We start from the raw sequence: 19,539 nt of genomic DNA on the forward strand, positions 1-19,539 counted from the left end.
CAGTGCTGGCTTGAATAGATTCATGAGCCAGCTGCCAAACATGAAGGGGAATCAAGATTTATCCTTCGTGATGGGCCATTTTATTCAAACAGATCTTCAGATAAAATGTAGCTTGTGCTCCTGGATTTATGAAGTAATCTGGCTGGATTGAAATACAAGTGAACACAGAGATGCATATCTGATATTTAAATGCAAGACAACACTTATGTTATATATGCACTATATATGGATTCACATTTCCACTAGAGGTGTGTGAAATGCCAAAAATCCACTTGGTTTCAAAAAACAAATTTGGTATGCCCCATGTTGTTTTGTAAATGTTTCTAAACTATCTTGAAGGGTATGTTTCATTTCAAATTCAAAAAAACAACATTTGTTAATATTTTGTTTCATTAGTCTGCCCATTTGTGCCAATGGGAACACTTCCGGGGCTCGTTTGCCCATCTTTTTTATGGCTATCAAGATGAAACTTGCTACAATTGTATGACACATTTACCACTGTAAGCCCTCAAAGTTTCCAAACATTTCACTCATCCACTGATCTTTGGGAATTTTTAAAATGTTTTTACCAATAACATTTTTTTAAAAACTACAACATGGACTTCTGGGACTTGAAGTCCAAAACAGCACCACATGAGGAGTGAAGAACGGAGAGGAAAAACAGCCATGTGAATAGCCGAGAAAGAGCATGTGAGCTTCATGGGGAGTGTTTATGTCCCCTCTGGCCCACTGTGTCTTCAGTTTTGAGTCCAGATGTTTTTAATTGGCTGGATACCCTTTGGCTGCTTGCCACCCAGTCCCATCTCCCCAACCATGGAGAAATTGCTTGTGCTTGCAAAACAAATGGTCATACTTACTTGAGGACTGAACCTAGAACCTCTCCCTGTGATGAATTATGATGAACTATGACTACGAGTATGACTATGACCATGACTGGATTGACGATTTGGCTTAGGTAATTGTAATGATGATGTTTTATTGTACTGTATTGTACTATTTTAATATGTAATGACTTTGCACTTGTTGTTCTTTATATGATTGTATTTTATATATGCTGTAAACCGACCCGAGTCCCTCGTCGAGGTGAGAAGGACAGTATAGAAAACTTCTAAATAAAATAAATAAATAAATACAAACTTTTTCCTGAATTTCGGGTGGTGCCTGTTTTGTTCTATTTGGGTTCAGGGGGCATCAAATTTAGGTTCATAAATTGAGTTTTAAGACATGAATTTTGCCAAATTTATTATGACTTATGAACCCTGTCCGAAAATTTGCACAGCTCTAATCTCCACATTCTCCTTCTTTAGAAGTCCCTGATAGTTTCAGAATTTCCTAGGAGACAGGAACCTAACCAATATAATTTCACTCCCCACTGTTCAAAGAGATGTTCAAGTCAAGGCTGACATCTGCACTTGGTAATCAAGAGAATTACTGTGTCCCTCCTACCTCAAACATGTCTAACCCTATTTAAGAAAATATTATCCAGAGCCATAAACTTGGGGGCAAAGAACCTATTTTTCTGTTGGGCATCCTTGTTGCCCTTTTCAAAACCCATCATGGTCTGCAGTACATATGATCTGCATCAAATGAAGGCAAAATGAGATGCTCTTTTTTCAGATCTCCACTGTAGGAACTCAACTTTTGTACTTGGCTCTTTCTTGAACTCACTGGTTCTCATGATGATAAAATCATAAATAGAGACTTATTTGTCACGCCTATCCTTTATTATTCTTGCATCTCCCACTCCTCTCATGCTTATAAGGAACTTACAGAAGAATAAGCTTCAGATATGGACAGGAGTATGACAAATAGCAAGCAGCCTTACTGTTAGAAAGAGTGAGGTAGTCACCTTTGGCAGGTGATTTTGGGTACACCCAAGTATTATTTAATGCATCATCCTTATAGCTTTGCTAACTGGACAAAGGAGAGATGCTGGCTGTAATTTCTATCTCAGATGACAAGATAATCTGGTTGGTATTTGTACTTGTGGCTTATGATCTCACTGCTGAAAGATAAATTGATCCACGTTGGCACTACACACCTTGATGTAAGGATCTATTGGATATTCCACCTCCAATATGAAAGATTCTGTACCAGTTCTAACAATATGGAACCTGCAATACTAAGAGTATTGATGGCACTATAACAATGGGTAAAGTACAGCAGATCGTAAGGTATCAGCATAATGCAAGGCCACAGAAGAACAGAAAAGAGTAGGAAGGAGAACCATATGAAGAACAAAATGTAAACTGGTTGACTCACTTGGAAAACACTTGTGGAAATTCCAAAGATAGCTCCTAATGATACCATCCTATCTACTGAATGGCGCGTGATTAATTTCTAGTTATGAAGCAATTATGTTGTCTTTTCACTGTGCGGAGATCTCCAGGAAGCCCGCAGTGAGTTTTGACTATCAGCAGAGAGAAAGGAATTTTGTATTAACAGCTTCAAAGACAAGAGGAAGTAATTTGCACTTCTTGTTTTGGATGAGCTCTCATTTTTCTTTTTCTGGCACATGTGCAGCTGACTCAACAGGTCATAACAGTCCACTGATTATGCAGGAGCTATATTTCATTTTTCCTTCATAGGCTGTGTATTAAGGGTTGGGGTGGAAGGATGATGACACATTTTATCTCACACTGGTACTTGTGAGATAGAGAAATCCCATATTCTTTAAGAAGTCAAGCTCACGATAAAAGAATCAGTGAATGTCAACAGTTATAGTGTTTGTGGGAATGCTAGAACAAAAGGGACAATGGAGATCAACCCCTACCAAAAATTATGTTAATTGCATGGGAGCTGTACTAGGCTTGTCATTGGATGAAGGAAGAGCCTGCAGGTTTAGACCTCATCTTCCTTTGTCCCCTGGCTATTTTCCAACAGTCCCCTGTTGGAAAAGAGACCTATATTCAGTTCATAATGGTTCTGGAAGCCTGAAACCATGGTGGGCAATGTTAGCCTTGAGCATGGATATGGCTTTGTAGACCTCAGTCCCTCCAAAATAGGAATGAAATTCTTTGCTATTTTTCATCTCAAAGGAAGTATGAAGTAATTTCAGCCATTTTCTTCTCACTGCAAGGAATTCTTTGAACATTGTGCAGTTTTTGAAGAGTATACACAGTTCAATAACTTTTCTGTGCAAAGAAGAAAAAAGAAAAAATCCAAAATACCTGGTTGTTTTGCTCATAAAATAGTATTTTTGTGCAGAAATAAGCTTCACATTCTGTACAGAACAGAATGTATAGAAAGGAAAAACAGACATGAGTGAATTTTGTATAGAAGAAGTCTGAAACTGAGAAGATTCTAATTAGTGCAGGACTTGTTCAGCGGGGTTTCTCAATGTTTAAGGAACACGTTTTAATTATTTTTCCAAATATTCTCTTGTCTCCAACTCCAGGCTACCTGAAGGGCCACTCTCTGATAAAAGCAAGAGAGAGATGAATTGCCTTCCCTGGAATCCTTTAGGAGCTGCTGTTCATCTTTGTTTTTTTCAAATATAGAAGTAGGTTTTTCTCTGTATACAGATTTTGGGGTGAGGAGTACGGTATATTTCTGGCATTCTGTATTCCAGGAACAAATATGGGTCCCATCCAAAATGGCACCAGTTGCTCTAAACCAGTGGTTCTCAATGTGTGGGTCCCCACACAACTCCCTACAACTCAAAGAAATCCCAGCCAGTTTACCAGCTGTTAGGATTTCTGGGAGTTGAAGGCCAAAATATCTGGGGATCCAAAGGTTGAGAACCACTGCTCTAAACTAATTCCCTTCCAATGTTACAAAGAAGGGCACTCCACTGAACCATTGCCAGTGCTGAAATAAGACACTGTTTCAAATCCAATTTCCTTCTGAGTACAGAACGGAGGAAATATTGGAGTCTAAATATAATAAAAGCAACAGATCCCACCTAATCGTGGAAGCTAAGCAGAATCAGCTCTGGTTTGGATGGGAGACCATCAAATAATATTAGGTGCTATAGACTATATTTCAGAGGAAGGAGCTGCTAAAATCCCTTGAATATTTCTTGCCCAAGAAAATTCTATGAAATTCATGGGGTTGAGATAAGTCCACAGACAGCTTAAAGGCACATATACACACAAGAAATTTATGTTCTTTGTCTCATGCAAAAATGTCTTAGGATTGCATTGGATTTGGAAAACCCATAGGATTGGCCTTACTGATGAAATGGCCATATATAAATATGCAAGAGACTGGATATTAAATAATAGTTTCCAACAATATTGTGGGAGTATATGCAGAAAGCTAGGTGACCAGCTTAAAAAAAAGAGTATCATAAGAATTTTGTCTATTAGACTAAACCGTTTTCAGTAGCAGGTTTTCCCAGCATTGGCTTATGATTGCATTAGTGCTATAAGGAGGAGAAATACTATGAGAACAGAAGATATAGGAGGAAAACTAAAAAGAAGATAAAAGGTAAAGGTAAAGATCTAGGTAAAAGTGGTCATGATTATATCAATTCAGAATAATCTGGTTCCCATCTTACAGTCTGGGATACAATTTAGATTTGGAATTTCAAAAGATGAAGGCTCCCACACCCTTCTGATATATTCCACTTGATGAGATACAACACAATGTGGATGGATACCTCCTTCCCTTTTATTTTCCCCGCTCCCACAATGAGGAAATCCATGTTTCTAAAACCTCTTATATTAGCAAGCATTACCTTAGGGTTTCTCCAGAAGATCCCCTCCTCTTCCACAGGTTGACCAAACTGCTTGACCGGCTGGTAGCAGAAGAGGACTTCCCATCCCCAACATGCATGCGAACCACGGTTGAGGTGGTAAATGCACTGCGTACATTTCTCTCTGGCTTGGCAAGGATGATGTACACTTTTGGCACAAACATGCAACCAAGGGCTACAGTGGCACTCAAGCTGACTGAAAAACACATAGTGATAATCTTATAGTTGCTCCCAAAATAAATGGGGACAAAAGCCAGCCAAATGATGCAAGTAGTGTACATGGTGAAAGCAATGTATTTCGCTTCATTGAAATTTGCTGGAACATTTCTGGTCTTGAATGCGTAGAAAGTGCAACTTAAAATGAGCAAGCCATTATATCCAAGGGGAGTCACGACCCCCAGGTTGGTGGTGTTGCATATCAGATATACTTCTTGAATGCTTGGAAAATCGTGCTTGATATTTGGGGGCTCCATTATGAAGAGAGCCACAATGATGCCCAGCTGGACGCCTATTAAGATAAACGCTATGACCAATTGGGCACAGGCGCTCATGAATCGAGGTTTCTTGGTGCAGATTTTCTTTTTGCTGCCAGCCAGGATCCGTGCAATCCGGTTGGTTTTTGTCACCAGAGCAGAGTAACTCATTGCAGGGGAAAGACCAATGCCAATTCGTTGTAGATAACAATAGATCCTCTGAGGTTTTGCAATGAGACAAAAAGTACACAGGTAGCCCAAAAATATCCCAGCCAAGATGATATAGCAGAGTTCTCGGCTTGAAGACTTGACAACTGGTGTGTCGCGGTACAGGATGAACACAGCTGTAACAAACATGGTGGCCAGGAGACCCAAGCAGGCAAATACGACAGCTGCAATTGGCTCTGGATCACCCCATCGCAGATACTGGACTGGGATTAAATCACAACCTGATATGGAGAGAGATAAAGAGGAACAATCATTTGGTTTGCAAATAATGGTATTTTTCAGGGAATAAGTCTGTTAATTAGGCAAAAGAGATAGCATTAACAGATCCTACAAAAATTAAAATGGAGGTGATATTAAAAAAACATGGCTCCCAGGATTGTTTGAATCCCCATTTGCAGGTCTAGGATATAATGCAAAGATAAAGAAGGTCTGCAACAAATTTCATCAATAGCTCAATATGGTTTCAGGTGGAGGGCCTTCTCTCACATTCACTTGCCAGCTACAGTACTTGATTTTTCAGCAAACCTCATGTCTTTCTGGTCCCTTGAAACACTTTTGCTGCTCACAAAGCCATTGAGGATCAAAAGGGTCTCTCTCTACCCTCAATCAATAACCGATCCATTGCATTCACCATTCTTCTAGAACCTATCTAGCACGTATGAGACTTCAACCTTATCACATGAGGAAGGTGATGTCCCAGTTCCCCTGGCTTTGCCAAAGAAACAGAAGGGTAGTGAAGCGAATATGTCACCCCACATACTGTTTCCTCATGGCGACGCTTCCCCCATCACATGTGGGAAGTGTTGCCCAAAAAGTGAGGATCTGTACTGGCTCCATTGGAGCCAGTACAACATGGGCAAGCTCCTGTGTTGAAAGGGAAGTGTCATATGTGTTCCACTCCAATTGTGGGCGGGGCTCTGCTGAAGTCCAGCAACAACGTGGGATGGGCAGCATTACCATCCATTGCTGAGCTGGTGGGGAACCCTTTCCAAACACTGTCTGATGTGGTTGTTATTGTCCACCTTTGTGACTAAACTGTATGAGTCCACTTTTAACAGAGCCCTGAAAGGCTTTTCCCCCTTGTATACAAGGTATGAGGCAACCAGCAAGATATGGGGCAACCAGGTATGAGTTTTGTATCATACCACTGAGTGCCAAGTCTGGCTTGAGAAAGAATTGGGTCTTGTTGGCCTTTAGAGTTATCCAGCAAAGGTCTCGGGGTTGTCTGAAGACATTTTGCTATCTTAGGCAAGGGAGAAAGTGGACATCTTTCCCTATTCCACATATAGGGATTGAATCATAGCATCAATCCCAGCCACATGCACAATGGAGGACCTCTTTGAGGCAACACCAGAGGCACTCCAAGTGGCCAGATACTGGTCAAAGGACATTTAATCAACTACCAAGCTTGCAAACTTTGTGTTTTGTTTGTTTGTTTGTTAAAAAATGCAATGCAGCTGTTTGGTCTGCTCCTGATATGATAAATAAATAAAATAGAATCATTGAGTTGGAAAAGACCTTGTTGACCAGACTTCCAGTTAAAAAGTAGTAATGGAACAGCATCCTGCCATCCTCCCTAAGGGCAGTCTCCAAGGGGCTGCCATTGCTTTTTTCCTGGAATGTTCTAGCTGAGGTTCCTGTCCCACCATGCCCTGAAGAGCCAGCCCTGAAAGGTATCCTTAAGTGGCAAGGTAGTTATTTCAGTGGGAGAGAGATAAAAAGAAAACCAGATGCAACTTCCATCTGGTGAAGAGATGTGAAACGTAGTCACACATATTCTTGGCCTCATTGAGGCAGGAAGTGTCAATATATCACAACACTCCATAAAAGCAGTTATTGTTGCACTTCAGGACTTTTTCTTTGATATATTTATTTGCAAATCTGCTAAGATTTTCTGCACAAAAGTCAAGATTTTCCCTTTATTTTTATGCAGACAATTGACTGGTATCAAAAATTGGACTGATGCTATTCTAACTACTGGGAATTAATGTTCACAGCCAGTAACGCAATTCCCAAAACCTACCTTCACAGCCCAGCAGCACCTTGACCAAAATATTCTGTGGTGCTGGAGACTGAAGTGCTGGCAAATCACACCCAAAGCATGCTTCTGGATGCAAGGTGTTTTGGGACAAAGAGTTGTGGCAGGATGTCAAGGGATCTCTCAGTTGCCTGTCCTTGAGTCACCCCAAAACCAAAATTCCCTGTGCTCCGATCTTTAACACTTCAAAATGCTTTGGTTGGGATGCCTTCAGGATGTGCAGGTATTTGGGGGCGGGGGGGGGGGGGGGGGTGATGGTGGTGGTGGTGGTGGTGGTGGTGGACATAATCATGATTTATTTCTTATTTATTTATTTACACTATTTCTATCCCACTTTTCTCAAATCTGAAGATGACTCAAGGTGGATTACAACCTGGCAACCATTCGATGCCGTAACAATATGCAGCATATAATGTAAAATATTTAAACAGATTTCAAAAAAATCATACAACAAAACCATTTGAAACATTCAGAACCAATGCCTTCAATGTCCATCTCATTGTCCAAAAAAAATCATCTAAGCCATTCCACGGTTCAGTTTCATATAGATCCGTATTAGTCTATTGCACTGCATTTCGAAAGGCTTGTTCAAAGAGCCAGTTTTTTGCTTTCCTCTGGAAGGCCAGGAGGGAGGGAGCCGATCTAATGATGGAGCTCTGTCATCACAGTCATGGTATTGATGTAGGATATCAACCAAATATATTGCAAAAGAACTCTTATAATAAGAAAAGCTAACCAAATACTCATGTAATCACACCTAGGATATGGAATGTTTTTGATATTTTTTGCATGCTGGCTCAAAACAAGTAAAGATTTGCATTCCAACATCTATGTCTTATGAATGATTCAAAAGACCACTAACCAGGTGCTTTCCCCAGGTGGAACTGCAATGTCTGTAGAGCAGCATCTTTACCTACATCATTTGCTTACAAGTATTTATTTTGAATAACCTCCTTGGAGTGACTCATCCTCCCACAGTTCCTTGACTGTGGTCCATCTGGTTGCCATCCAACGACTCTTCTAAGCCTTGTAGTTGCCATAATCCCCCTTTCCACAGCTTCCTGTCAAGTTCTGCTAAATTGATAGGCTTATCCCCAAAGGTTAAATCATATGATCATTGGCCAAACATTAAGCTGCTTAAAAATATTACCTATGTTCTCACATTCCATTTGATTGCTTTTATAGGATAATTGATAACGGCAAACCAACCACCTTTCATTTTCATGATTAAAACTGACACATGCTTTTCTAATCACACTTGTCACAATGGGTATGATTACATTCTTCATTAACAGTTGACTTTTGCCCTTGCTCCCTTTGAAGTCTTATGGAGAGGCTAATCCATATAGCCATTCACTTCAGTATTCAATTAATTGTTCTACCACCGCTGTGAGTACTATGACAATGACGACGAAGGCATTTCTATAGCACGATGAAGTGCTCAAAGACTTTCAGATAAACGTATCCCACTTCATATATATGATGGGTGCTCATTTCTGTGTTCTAGTGCAAATATTACCGGGCAAACAGTCTTATGAAAATAAGCCCTACTTTGCATTGAGCACTGGATGGAGTTTCCCTGTTTGCAAAGAGATTGGGATTTTTGACATTTCCTCTTTTCAAATGACCCTATGAATATTTATGTCATGCTATGAAGGGAAACGGTGGTTTGTTGGCTTTTAGACTACATTGCTACTGTTAAAAACAAAGGGTCTTTAGTAGAAATAACTTTTCAACCCTTACTCATGTTTATCACATAATATTTTGATTAGTACCAACTAATCACGTCTAATACTTTTAATACCAGTTGTATACCTCATGGAGGTTATTTTCACTGATTTGAACCAGTTCCTGTATTGGACATCTTTTATAATTCTCAAAATGTTAGTAATTATTTTCTAATTTTCTTCTGAAATAACTTTTGTTTTCTTTGCCAGAAATTTTTTGGAAAGTGGAAGTTGTTTGAGATTATTCACCATTCAAGACTCATTCTTTGTAAAATTCACATGTGGCATTTTCTTTGCAAGAAACACCATTTTCTATTATTATATCACAGAAAACAATGCTGTTTTCTGGACAAAACAACTGGGTGTGAACTGCACAGATCCCCATTAGTCCAGGACTCCTCTTGTCAGCATTTCCTGACACTCAAGAAACATGCTATTTGAACATTTTCCAAATATTTTCAAATGTTATTTCCTTCTTCAGAATATAACCTATCTGTTAAATGCTGACTCACATTCATGTTTGTTTATTACTTACAGTTGTGTCTATTTACTTTTAAATAAAATGAGTACGATGGTATACATGGAATGGCATACTCAATCAAGCGTCTCATATTAAGAGGCTCAAATTTATTGCCTAAACCAGCCGTGGTCCAGTCTGTGCTGTGGTCCAGTCTGTGTATATGTGTTTTGTGTGTATATATACATGTGTGTATATATATATATGTGTGTGTGTGTGTGTGTATGTGTGTGCGTGTATGTATGTATGTGTGCGTGTGTGGTTTTGTGCATGCATTGTAATGTATTTTTATTTCTTGGCTTTTTAAGTCCCTTCCGCTGTGTTTTTCACTGTTTTTATGAGTGATGGTCACTCATTGGCCTGATAGGTGTATCGTATCCAAATTTGGTGTCACTTCGTGCAGTGGTTTTTGAGTTTTTTAATCCCACAAACGAACATTACATTTTTATTTATATAGATCAGTGTTTCCCAACCTTTTTTTGACCAGGGACCACTCTCCAACATTAGTACCAAACGGGTTATGAATTAGTTTTTGCTCAACTTTAGATTCGGTTTGGGATGCCGATTCAGAAAACTGCATTGGATAGACCACATCAGCTCTACCTTCTGATACAGAATATATGCCATTGTCAGTGGCAGGTGGCATGAAAGGAGTGGAAATAAAATAAAATAAAATAAAGAGGAAGGATGCTCGTGGACCAGTTTTTTGTTCACTTGGCCCACTGGTGGTCCACGATGCACAGGTTAAGAACCACTGGCCTAAATGAAATTACTAGTTCAAACTTAAGTACAGCATTTGAATAAATGTGTTTTATTTATTTATTTATTTATTTATTTATTTATTTATTACCCACATTTTTACCCTGCCCTTCTTACTCCAGAGGGGAACTCAGGCGGTCTTTATATGTTGACAGAACTGAGTAATAAAATTAATAGGTCTACTCTACATTGATTGAGATGTATTATATATTTGATTTCTTTCTTTTCCAGGAGTATTGTGTCTAAGTAGAGGAAAGTCATAATTTCACTCTATTATTCCTTGGTCAGACCTTACTTGGAATACCAGATCAAATTCTAGACACTACAGTTCAGAAAGAACATTGAAATGAAAGGAAATGTCCAGAGGAGAGCAACCAAAATGGTAAAAGATCTGAAAACCATACCTTATGAGAAGTGTTTTGGTAAGCTGAGTACACTCAGCCTGGAGAAGGGAGGGTAAGAAGAGACATGATAGCCATGTTTAAATATTTGAAATGATGTCATATTGAAGATGAAGCTTGTTTTCTGCTGCTCTAAAGATGAGCACAAAGAGCAAAAGAGTCAAATTGACCTTCAGCCCAACTGTCCACCTGAGCAGTTTGAAAACAGCTGGGAGAAATTAGGCACCGCTTAAGTGGGGAGGTACTTTACGGCACTATAAAAGAAATACCAGAAAATACCAGTGATCAAAAGAAGGAGGAAGTCTATGATCAAGTTTCTTCATCATAGAGGATGGAGTGACAGCACCCCCTGTGGCCAGAATTGGGCACAACGTTCAGGATGCCAAAGTTGGGGGGAAAATGCCGACATAATACCTTTATCTGCTGTCTGTCTTGTCTGTTTAATGGCACTGAATGCTTGCCGTGTATATGTTCTGTGATCCGCCCTAAATCCCCTTTGGGATTGGAAGGGTGGAATATAAATGCTGTAAATAAATAAATAAATAAATAAATAAATAAATAAATAATATTCTACCTAATTTCGGAAGAACTTCCTAAAAGTAAGAACTATTCAACAGTGGAATGTGCTGCTTGAGTCTGGTGACATTGCCTTCTTTGGAGGTTTTTAAGCAGAAGCTGGATAGCGACTTGTCAGGAGTGTTTCAAGTATCAAATGTTTTTTTTAAATGTTCACATAAATATAACTGTAGAGTACCATAGTAGTTTTTGAAAAAGTTGAAAAGAAACCAGTCATGTGACTTTGATTTGTGAGTCAGAGCTTTTGTGACAGTAAAGAGCTGGGGTTTCGTCGTGTAAAACATGAATCACAGTCGCCAATTGCAAGAACTGTCCATCCTTTTCTCACACCTATTCCAAGTTGCTCTGGTTCTTTTAGAGTGAAAATTATGAAGCTGACAATGTGACACTAAAAATTAGATGTTTCTTTTGATGTTAATATCGAGACATGGCAGGAGGTACACACTCTTTCTGCTCTTACCTCACAAGGTATTATGGCAATGACAGTATTTATTACTTCTACCCTCAAGCAACACATAGGATACAAGTGTGGTTATCTGATTCTCACTGAGACAAGTTCACATGTATTCTAGGAGCTATAGCTTATTCATATCTCCAAAATATGTCTAAGTGCTTCTTTTCAAGTTCTCTGAAGTTTAAAAGTTTAAAGGTATCACATGTTATCTGTAGCCCAGTGGTTCTCAAGCTGTTGGTCCCCAGATATTTTGGCCTTCAACTCCCAGAAATCTTAACAGCTGGTAACCTGGCTGGGATTTCTAGGAGTTGCAGGCCAAAACACTTGGGGACCCACAGGTTGAAACCACTGCTCTAGTCCAACACCCTGCCATGCAACAATACACAAATAAAACATTTTTCAAAGTTGGCTATCTAACCTCTGCTAAAAAGACCTTCAGAGAAGAGCAGTCTATTCCACTATTGGACAACTCTTACAGTGAAACAAACAAACAAACAAAAAACAAAACAAATAACCTCCCAATCTTCTTAATATGTTGGGGGTTTATGGGAAAAATAGCTGCACTTGGAAAACAATTCTCAGGGAGGGATAGCATGTAGAAGATGGTTTGTATGATTCCCAGGCACTTAAAAAGAATGCTAGCTTGCTTCTTCTTGAAGCTAAAACCTTATCCTTCAGAAATCATTCCTCTATCATCTTTGCAGTACAGATTCAAATCTCTCTCTCTCTCTCTCTCTCTCTCACACACACACACACACACAAGGAGATGGCTGACTTTTTGAGCCATTAGAAAACTAAGAATGAAATAATCTGTGGCTATGGTTACTAGTAATTTTAGAATGATTATTTAGTTGGTTCTGCAGTAGAATGATCTATTTTTTCTTTATATATATATATTATTATTAGGCTAGGCTAATAAAGACACAACCTTAGTCAAACATGACTGTTTGATAGTCATGTTTTTGGTACTGTGATTTAGCTTTGGTTAGTTCATATGGTTATTTTTTGTCTTCTTTTCATGAAATTGATACTACTTTGATTGTGAATTAGATGGTTTGTGCTAAAAATGATTTCTTTAAAAAAATCTATTAGAATAAATATACCTGCAAAGGTAAAGTTAAAGAACTCTAAGAAAAGGTTAAAGTACTCTAAGACAAGGCTGAAGAACTTTATGAAGAACTGCGAGGAATGTCGTGAATTGGCCCTTCCTACAAACCTCAGTCTTCATAATATATATAGGGAGTGAATATATGTGTTTGTTTGTTTGTGTAAGTGTGTGTGTATGTGTTTGTTTATGTATATGTGTGTGGATACACACACACATATCTATACAATTCCGCCCCATCTCTGGGGAGATAGGGCAGAATACAAATAAAGTTGTTGTTGTTGTTGTTGTTGTTGTTGTTGTTGTTGTTATTATTATTATTATTAGAAACACAACAAGATGAGTCCACAGCAAACAAGATCATTCTGCTGGCTGTTGTATTGGATCACACGTGTGATGTATCGGCGAATAATGTGTAGAGATCCCAGTAAGGTGGCCTTTTGCAGCTGGCAGATTTATTTATTTATTTATTTGCTCCATTTATATACCACTTTTCTCAGCCCTTGTGCAACTCAAAGTGGTTTACAGTAGCAAAAATTCAATTCTTAAACATCATAAAACAATTAAAACAATTAAAATCATGGCATCAATATACAACCATCATGTATTACAAGATGGTAATTTTGTCAGTGCCGATTGTGTTTAAGTGCAGGCCAAGGTCTTTAGGCACTGCACCCAGTCTGCCGATCACCACTGGGACCACCTTTACTGGTTTGTGCCAGAGTCTTTCCAATTACTACTACTACTACTATTATTATTAATTCTATGAAGGAAAAAGCCCACCTTTGTGTTTCAGCATTGTGAACAATATCATGTGGGAGGACATGGGAGAAGCTCTTTTTGGCTCTGGCATTCCTGTTGTGGAATATACTCCCCTTGGAAGTCCAGTGAACACTTGTTTCTTTCTGGCACTAAGTCAAAACTGCCTCTTAGTCTCACTTTTTTGGGCAAAAATCACCTGAAGATCACACTGGGAAAGGATTAAATTTGGGGATGGACCAGGATTGAACAAGGGACTTCTAAGCAGTGTTCAGAGACCACAAAACTGCCTGAATGTTCCCCAGACTAGATCAAAAAAGTGTCAATTAAGGTGTTGCCTCATCAGAATGCAGAAGGCATACTTTCCATGTCTCCTTGTCATGGAACTACTTGCGCGTGCATAGTGCTAAAGGACTCAAGTATGATCTAAGGGGAAGAGGGAGGAGGGAATGGCAGGGTTGTTCTTAATTTACTCCAACAGATCAATTAGACACTTTTCATGTAATTATAGTAAAATGCACACTTCAACTGTCCAGTCATTAAATGAAGCATTGAAGGCATTTCATGAACTGTTAAATCCCAGTCTCCTTGTTCTCTCACCTCAAAAATCAAGCCGCCAACACATTTAGAGGACATTAAAAATGAGAAATAGCTTGAAGATAAATTAAAAGCTGGTGGAATTAATTGCATTCTCTTTCTGTTCTCTCTTTCTCTCTACTTGCATGAAAGATTACTAAAGGTAGTTTGTTTCAGTGACTCCAGAAGCAAAAAAAGAATGTGAGTTGCCAGTTCTCTCCTCCATTTCCAAAAAAGCATTAAGCAACAAAAATGACTGAAAAAACCATTAAGAAGAATCGGATACTACATCGTGTGCATGGAAAATTATGTAAATTGGAAGCCTCAATTCACCTTAACTAGCCGGCAGTCAGTCTGGGTCCAATTGGCAATGGACATACAACAAAGATCTTGCTTCTGATGATTGCAGCCTCAACTGCTTGTGGGAGGGGACTGGAAATCTCACTTTCCTTGCATCCTAATTAGCAGCTTGGTGTATGTAGTGTATGTTGCTGGCTCTTCAGGTGGGCTTGAGAAAGTTGAGCCAAGAGACTTTACATACACACATACATAAATGAAGTATTGGCGAAGGCTTTCATTTCTGGAATCACTGGGTTGTTGGAGGGGTTTTTTTTTTGGGCTATATGACCATGTTCTAGAAGCATTCTCTCCTGATGTTTCACTTGCATCTATGGCAAGCATCCTCAGAGACCTCACAAGTTCTGAGAATGCTTGCCATAGATGTGGGTGAAACGTCAGGAGAGAATGCTTCTGGAACATGGCCATACAGAACGGAAAACTCACAGCAACCCAATAATTCTGGCCATTAAAGACTTTGACAACACATATTAAAGTGTACAAGCCTGTGGTTCAGGACTTCCAGTTCCTTTAGATTCTAACCTGCAAGGCAGGGAGAAAAATGCATTTCTTTCCCTGGTCTTTTAATGTCTTCTAGAATTACAGGAGAAAGAAAGTCCCCTTCACCCTCTCCTTACTTCCTATCAAATATACCTGTGGTGGTGGTGGGATAGAGAGAATATCAACTTCTCCCTCTTTTCTTACTTCTCCAAGTACAAAATGGCTGCTGAATCTCATTTGGGACTGGTATTTTTTAAATATAATAATATGGGAATGCAAAGAGCTTTATCAAACCTGGCAACATCCTAAAGTGAAATTTATCTCAATTAATCATTTCCGTGGTAGCCAGCATATGAAAAATTAATTTTGACCAATGAACTGGAGAAAGAAACAGAATGGAAACACCGTTTCAGCTGGCAACTGTGCATACACATATATCTTTTTAGTAAAGATAAAACTATCAAAATTCCTGGCACACATATATAGTCAGCTGTGGTTCAGTGGAGAACCTGGCAGTTTTGCAAGAAAAAAGATGCATGTCTCTTTCACATTACACAAGTATAGCAATCTGAATCCACTTTAACTGCTATGGCTATTGAATCCTAGGATTTCTGAGCTATTTAGGGTTCCCTACCAGAGAAACATAGTGCCTTCCCAAACTACAAACCCCAGGATTCTGTAGGATACCTCTGTGGCAATCAAAGGGGTATCAGGATAATACATATCTTCAACATTTCAAATATTTAAATATGACCATCATGTCTCCTCCTAACCTTCTCTTCTCCATGTTAGACATACGCAGATTATGGCTTCCAGATCCTTTTCCATTTTGGTCGCCATTCTCTGGACATGCTCAATATCTTTGTCCATATCTTTTTTGAATCAGTGATCAGAGTCAGCAATGGGCACAGTATTCCAGGTTAGATCTGACTAAAGAAGAATGGACTATTATGTCCCTCAATCTAGACCAGTGCATCTCAACCTGTGGGTCCCTAGATGTTTTGGCCTTCAGCTCCCAGAAATTCTAGCAGCTGGTAAACTGGCTGGGATTTCTGGGAATTGTAGGCCAAAACACCTGAGGACCAATAGCTTGAAAACCACTGATCTAGACATTATACTCCCACTGATGTAGCCTAGAATCATGCTGACTATTTAAGCTGTTGCTTCATACAGTTGATTCATGATGTATCGATCTACTGTATATGGTGATCATTTTGGGAAGGAATGTTTTGAGTATTAGTGCAGAACATTCATTTTTCCCAGTAATGTTGTGGATACTTGAATAGGTACAACAGAATCACCTATAGATGAGCAGAAGCTGTTAGCAGGCTTAGTGGTACCTAATCAAATGTCAAGTACAGCAAAGAAAGACCTCACAACCTCTGAGGATGCTTGCCATAGATGCAGGTGAAACGTCAGGAGAAATGCCTCTAGAACATGGCTCTATAGCCCGAAAAAACCCACAAGAACCTAGTGATTCCAGCCATGAAAGCCTTCGACAATGCAGCAAAGAAAACTCACTTGGAAAAAGAAAACCTAAGATTTCAAAACAGAACAGAGAGGACTGAACATGCTCCCTAGCCAAAGAACGTAGAGTTTATTTCAAATGTGCATATTTTGATGGCTGGATGTAATATATGAGAAAGAACACGACTAGTTAGAACCTTGAATAGAAGTTTTCAATGCTGAAATATTTTTCAGATCCAACTTGTAAAAGCATAATCTACATACCAGTGAGCTGATCATTGGGCCAAGAACCCAAGTCACAGGCCTTGCAGGTGTATTCATCAAAAACAAATTCATTTTCTTTGCAAGGTGTGCAAGTCCAACAGCAACTGACTTCCCCTTTGCGGATTACCTAAAAAGAATGGAGGGAAACATTTCAATAGAGTTCACAATGTATTTCATACACTTTTTTGCATTGGATCTCTCTCTCTCTCTCTCTCTCTCTCTCTCTCGGTCTATCTATCTATCTATCTATCTATCTATCTATCTATCTATCTATCTATGTCAGGGCGGCTCCACCCATTAGGCAAAGTAAGCATTTGCAGTATAGTTGATTTTGCCCAGGGGCACTCTTGAGGTGCTCTTGTGGGAAAATAGACCTTGACAAATGCGAGTTGTAGTTACTGGGATGTATAGTTCACCTACAATCAAAGAGCATTCTGAACTCCACCAATGATGGAATTGAACCAAATATGGCACACAGAACTCCCACGATGAACAGAAAAATATATATCAGTGATTGGTTGGGGGGGGGGGGCAAAATACTGTTTGCTTACCATTGAAAATTACCTAGGGCCGCCTCTGATCTATCTATGTATGCTTATATTTTGAGCCAAATGGATCGTTAAACAAATTGACCAAACACATCTCCTTCTAGCTAAAACTTACTACACATTTTCAAATTAGTTTTCAATGTTTTCTAAGACTGTGCTGGATACCAGCCTCTTTCCCCATATCAAAAATATTCTCAACATGTATAACACTTATTATAAACATTGCTCCATGACGGCTTTGAAATTATGGCCAAAATCTTTCATTCTGGTCTACATTTTGTAACCATAAGTACTTAGCTACATAGCAGAGACACTACAAATCATTGTCAGTAAATTGTGGTGATGCATAATGGAACATTGGCAAGAGTGTCAGTGTCTGATTCTCAATGGGCTGAATGCACAAGTAACCCATGTGCATCAGACCAAATGTACACTGGTCTCAATATGCATACATCCCATTGTAAGTTCCAATGCATATTGGTCTCTTTGCCAGCTCCTCTACTTAGTAATGTAATAGCAGCTCTTTACTAGATATAGATGTTACAGAACTGCCCATTGCTAATCCTGGAAGATGTAAATCCACCAACAAAGACCCTGTTCCCCAACACATTTCTACCTGTAATTTTAAATAATTATTTTTGAACAGTGGCTTTCAAGATCTGAATATAATGGTGCCTTCAAAACTTAGTCATTGCATAGTGGTCAGGCTAGGACACGACTAGCACAACAAAGTTCCAATAACATTTATATACCTTGATCTCTCCTTTCTCACAAGGTTCACTGCAGACAGATCTGATGATGGTAACCTTCTTTGACCAGATTTCATCATCATCCATTTTTAGTTCACCATTGTCCCAACTCCCAACATTGATATAGTCAAAGTAGTCCTTGCCCATTTTCTTAAAATTCATAATCTCATACCTTCAAACAAAAAGAAAAATCATTAGTCTGAACTCCATTCAGAGTTAAGAGCAACCTATTCAACATAAAAATGTTCAATGCACCAAGTATGTTGACAGATAACAGGCTTCAGGGCTAAACATATTAGAAAATGAATTGGACATTTGGTTGCCAAACTCTCAGCTAACCTAGATTTTGAGAAGAGAAGGTTAGAGCCAATTGAAATCCAATTGTTAATCATTATTAGAATACATTTCTTGAAACAGAGAAACCTGCAAACTGCTGATTCATCAGGTTCCTGTGGATTCAAGGGGGTCTATTGTAGCTAGCTAGAACTCACAACTGGATTTATATTCAGTCTTAATGCAAGTATCTTAGTACAGTCAGCACAGCTTATTTGCCAGGATTAGGAGCACAAGACTTCAATGAAAATGTAAAACTGCTTGAGAGTGTAACTCCTTTGGAATCTCTAGATCAGTGGTTCTCAACGTGGGGTCCCCAGATGTTTTGGGCCTTCAACTCCCAGAAATCCTAACAGCTGGTAAACTGGTTGGGATTTCTGGGAGTTGTAGGCCAAAAACATCTGGGGACTCCAGGTTGAGAACCACTGCTCTAGATCTTCTAGCATGACTCTATGGTGAACTTCCACTAGAAGCTAATCACACAGCCATATTGGAAGACCCAGAGATTCCCAGAGAGATGTTTTCCCTAAGGGTCTCTTCTAAACAAAACTTGCCGAGAAGCCCCTGTGATAGGTTCACTTTAGGGTTGCCATAGCTCATAAATGACTTGAAGGCACAAAACAATTCTAACAACAACAACAATATTCAGCACAATGCTTTAAATAGTTGGTTTAAAACCCGAAGGAGATTCCCCACCACACCGAACCTGGAATCAGCAGTTGTCACTGTAATGAACTGATAACAATTTAAATAGAGTAGGTTATGTCACAACTACAAATACCACATAGCACACATACACTAATGGTGGAAGAACACAAAACTGAATAGATACAGTGTCTAGAATGGCTCTGCGTGTGTTGAAAAACTTGAACGATACTGTTTTCAGACACAACCTGGGTCTGAGAGGGACACTGCAAAATTATAGTAGTCGTAATAAAATGACTTAATAAAATTTTATTAAAAAGCACCAAATAATTCAGTGTATATTTCCTTGTGGTATGTATGTGTGCATGTGTGTAAAATTATTCA

General features: G+C 39.0%; 1 protein-coding gene across 3 annotated transcripts in view; it reads right to left on the reverse strand.

The window, feature by feature from the left end:
* The window catches only part of GRM5 (glutamate metabotropic receptor 5), a 302,516-nt gene that overhangs the window by 34,537 nt on the left and 248,440 nt on the right, over positions 1 to 19,539 (reverse strand). For all 3 annotated transcript variants that reach the window (XM_060771130.2, XM_067466512.1, XM_060771131.2), the window contains exons 6-8: positions 18,181 to 18,349; positions 16,881 to 17,007; positions 4,682 to 5,621 (exon numbers count right to left, since the gene is read on the reverse strand). In XM_060771130.2, coding sequence (XP_060627113.2) covers positions 4,682 to 5,621; positions 16,881 to 17,007; positions 18,181 to 18,349 — 1,236 coding nt within the window. The remainder of the gene's footprint in view (positions 1 to 4,681; positions 5,622 to 16,880; positions 17,008 to 18,180; positions 18,350 to 19,539) is intronic.

The sequence above is a fragment of the Anolis sagrei genome, chromosome 3 (genome assembly GCF_037176765.1).
Source record: "Anolis sagrei isolate rAnoSag1 chromosome 3, rAnoSag1.mat, whole genome shotgun sequence".
Lineage (NCBI taxonomy): Eukaryota > Metazoa > Chordata > Lepidosauria > Squamata > Dactyloidae > Anolis > Anolis sagrei.